Source organism: Gavialis gangeticus, unplaced genomic scaffold (genome assembly GCF_001723915.1).
Source record: "Gavialis gangeticus isolate Ggan-Ray unplaced genomic scaffold, GavGan_comp1, whole genome shotgun sequence".
In the NCBI taxonomy this organism is placed as follows: Eukaryota; Metazoa; Chordata; order Crocodylia; family Gavialidae; genus Gavialis; species Gavialis gangeticus.
The window spans coordinates 23,461,380-23,465,665 of NW_017729002.1; the positions used below are offsets into that span (position 1 = coordinate 23,461,380).

General features: G+C 45.9%; 1 protein-coding gene across 1 annotated transcript in view; it reads left to right on the forward strand.

The window, feature by feature from the left end:
• Positions 1-4,286, forward strand: part of ABCA3 (ATP binding cassette subfamily A member 3) — an 89,982-nt gene that overhangs the window by 28,574 nt on the left and 57,122 nt on the right. The window contains exons 3-4 of the mRNA XM_019507670.1: positions 598-862; positions 2,268-2,395. Of these exons, the coding sequence (XP_019363215.1) occupies positions 598-862; positions 2,268-2,395 (393 nt within the window). The remainder of the gene's footprint in view (positions 1-597; positions 863-2,267; positions 2,396-4,286) is intronic.

A 4,286-nucleotide genomic window follows, 5' to 3' on the forward strand; every position in this document is an offset into this window, starting at 1 on the left:
CCCTCATGCCTCAGCCAGCCCTTCCACAGTACATTGAGCTGGATCGGAGAAGCCTCAGGCTGGCAAGCTAACCCCCTGTGCCCTCTACTAGCTGGAGCTGCTTTGACCTGGCTTAAGAGGCTGTGGTCCCATGCACACATGTAAACACTGTGCCTGAGAACAATAAACTCTTGTGTGATAAGTATCAGAGTTTATTGTGTTGCATTAATATGTAGATGTAGACACGTCCACTGTTTAGGTTGCAATGGTTGCCTGAGTTAACTCCCTACCTTTATGTTGGTTGTTCTTTTGATACCTCTTGCCATAAAACCAGCTGTTATAAGCTCCCATGAAGCTCCGCCTGACTTCTTCCTCTGTTTGTACAGCACCTTGTGTGATGAGGGCTTGACTTGACAGGGTCCTCCGCCTGTAATACAGCTGCCTTTAGCTAGACACTGATGCAGCACTTTTTCACAGTACTTTCTATATGGCCTGTGCATTGCGTAGGAAGTGCATTGCAAAGCTCAGACCATAGTGAATTACAGCTTCCTCCTTACTGCTAAACTGATCCACTTCCAGCCATTTAAAACTTTTTTTTTTAACCTGTTCTTCCTTCAGAAGCGGCAGATCCTGGTGACACTCATAGAAATTTGCTTGCCATTGCTGTTTGCTGCAATCCTGATAGCACTTCGTCACCGTGTGCATTCAGTCAGCCACCCCAATGCCACCATCTACCCCAGGCAGTCGGTGCAGGAGCTGCCATGGTTTTTTCGCTATCGGCAGCCGAGCAACCCATGGGAGCTGGCCTACGTCCCCTCCAACAGCACGGCTGTGAAGAGCATTGCCGAGGCGGTGGAAAAGGCTTTGCATGTCAATATCAAAGGTTAGCATTGACTGGGAGTTGCAGAGGTGGGAGGAGGTCTCTTAAACATTCATGTTGTGTATGTGAGCAACATGCCTGTAAACACGTTATGTATAGCTCTGATTGAGCAAATTTGTAGGCCCATACTTAAAGGTCTGTTAATTTAGTGCTTTGCTGAGCTGGGGCCTACAGTCAGGATGTTTTAACTGTGTAGGTAACTGGCAGGGAGCGATGAAGACTTCCCTAGGTTAATCATTTCTAGGGTCTAGAGTTCAGAACCTCTTCCGTGTTGGTAGTGACTTCCTTGTAAGGGCTGAACCTTTGGCTATTAAAGTTAAAGGAGCCCTTTCAAAAATTGGACTTCTGTTTTGCAATTGATGCTTGAGGCTTTCATAGCAGAACACGGAGTTAAAAAATAATGCTCCCTTTTATTAATTTTTTTGCACTTGCTAGCACTTTGCATCTAGTTGCTTTCACTGTTTTCTCCTGTATATCCAGTAGAGTTGGTCAAAAGTTCCTGACAAAACAGGTTTCCATGAGAAGATGCTGATTCTATGAACTTGGAATGTTTTAAATGAGAAATTTCTGTAAAGTTTCCTAAGGATGAAACACTTCATTTCAATTTCTGTTCATATTACATTTTATAATCCAGAAATTAAAACAGTGGCTTCTACATGTCAAACTTGTGACATTGCTTAGTTTTGATTATAGCTATTTTGACTTTCCTGAGTGAAAAGATTTTGGAGGTCACATTTATGCCATAAACTTCATAATTTCACTTTTTTTTCCAATCTGGAATCAGGACAAACGTCAGGATTTCCTGTGGAATGGAAATTTTGCCTTCCCCCAAGCTCTTAAGCAGTTTCTTATGTAATTTTTGTGGGTCTCTTATCCAGCAGGAGGGTTGGGTGTGTGCTTCTAAAATAGGGAAATGTCAGAGCAACCCATGCTGTGCCTCGGGGAGGATCAGGGCTGGGACAGGAGGGGCTGAGTTGATACAGCTGTTTGCAGGGAGTTGAATGGGGCTTGCTTGAGCCCAGTCTGTCCTTGAGTTCAGTTTGGTATTGAAAAACCAGTCTGTATTGTGTGGGGTTAGCTCTCCTCTCTTGGAAAAGAAAAAACACAACCCCTTTGGTATCAAGAGCTGACAGTGCTTGGTTTGGGTGGTGACATTATCAGGCTGGCAGTCCCTGGCACCTTGTCTTTGGGTAGAAATCTGAGCTGAATATTCCCGGATGAAGGCAAAAATCTGGTGAAATGGGTTTGCCAGCTACTGCTGCAGGGTACTCACCTGTGCACCAAGGAGCCCTTCAGAACTGAAGTCCAAGACCTCCACGCTCTCAGACATATTGAAGTTTCCCCTTGTGGCAGTGTGTTTCACTCCCTTGCATGGGCAGCTTATTCTGTGGACTTTCTTCTTTTGCAGCTCACGGCTTTTCCTCAGAGAGGGAGTTTGAGGACTATGTAAAGTTCAATAACCACTCAGGCAATGTGTTGGCCGCTATTGTTTTCAAGCACCACTTCAATCAGAGCAAAGACCCTTTGCCACTCCAGGTAAGTGAGCCTGTAGAGAAGGCAGTAAGGAGTTGGCATCCCCAGGAGATAGTGGCCCCCAAGCCAAGCCACAGTGACACGAGGAAGACTGTCCCTGTTGCGATGTTACCATGTCAGTGATGGTGTAATGTCAACTCCAGATACTGTGATTACAAAGAGCGGCATAAAAGCACCCTGACATACACATGAGAAACAACTTCTCTGCTGGACAGTGCCAATAACCTTAAATGGGGAGACAGTGATGACTGGCATTTCTCCAGCCCAACCCATAAAGAGCAATATCTGTAGTGATGTTTTTGGGTGGGGCTTTACTATGTATGAAGAATGTGGGGACAGGATATTTTAATTTGGTCCCTTGTGGTCCTTCATGGTGTTAGCCAGTGCACCGCGTGATTCTCCTGCCCAACTGATGTTGTCTTTTGTGCTGTGATTCTCTGTTCAGTCATAGTATCATAGAAAATTAAAATTGGAAGGGACCTCAGGAGGTCATCTAGTCCAACACCCTGCTCAAAGCAGGATCATCTCCAACTAGATCATCCCCACCAAAGTTTGTTTAGCCAGGTCTTAAAAACCTCCAAGGATGGAGATTCCACCACCTCACTAGGTAACCTGTTCCATTGTTTTACTATCCTAGTGAGAAAGTTCTCCCTAATATCTAACCTAAACTTCCCTTGCTGCAACTTGGGACCATGACTCCTTGTTCTGCCATCTGCCACCACTGAGAACAGTCTAGCTCCACCGTCTTTGGAACTACCGTTGGAAGTAGTTGAAGGCTGCTATTAAATCCCCTCTCAGTCTCCTCTTCTCTAGACTAAATAAGACCAATTCTCTCAGTCTCTCCTCAGAAATCATGTCACCTAGCCTCCTTACCATTTGTTGCCTTACTCTGGACTGCCATCAACTTGTCCACATCTTTTCCATAGTGGGGACCCAAAACTGAACACAGTACTCCAGAAGTGGCCTCACCAGTGCTGAACAGAGGGGAATAATCACTTCCCTCGACCTACTGGCAACACACCTACTAATGCAGCCCAGTATGCTGTTAGTCTTCTTGGCAACAAGGGCACACTGCTGGCTCATATTCAACTTATTGTCCACTGTAACTCCCAGGTCCCTTCCTGCAGAGCTGCTGCCCAGCCAGTCTTCCTCCAGCCTGTACCGGTGCATGGGATTGTTCTGTCTTAAGTGCAGGACTTTGCACTTGTCCTTGTTGAACCTCATGAGATTTCTTTTGGCCCAGTTCTCCCATTTGTCGAGGTCACTCTGAATCCTAGTTCTACCCTCCAGCATATCTACTACTCCCCCTATCTTGGTGTCATCTATGGACTTGTTGAGGGTGCATTCCATCCCATCTTCCAGATCGTTGATGAAGAAAACCAGCCCCAGAACTGACCCTGGGGCACCCCACTTGATACCGGCTGCCAACTAGACATCAGGCCATTGATTACTACCCGCTGAGCCTGATGCCAACTAGACATTGAGCCATTGCTTGCAGGAAGACCCCTATGAATGTCTAGTTGGATTCTGTCAATTAGACAGTCACAGATTACTACCCTCTGATGCTCCAGCCAGTTTTCTATCCACGTCATAGTCTATTCATCCAGCCTGTACTTCCTTAACTTGCCTATGAGATTGTTGTGGGAGATCATATCAAAAGCCTTGTTAGAGTTAAGGTACACCACATCCACTGGTCTCCCCACATCCACAGAGCCAGTCACCTCATCATAGAAGGCAATCAGGTTGGTCAGGCATGCCTTGCTCTTGGTGAATCCATGCTGACTGTTCCTAATCACCTTCTTCTCCTCCAAGTGCTTAGAAATGGATTCCTTCAGGATCTGCTCCATGATTTTTCCAGGGACTGAGGTAAGGTTGACTAGTCTGTAGTTCCTTG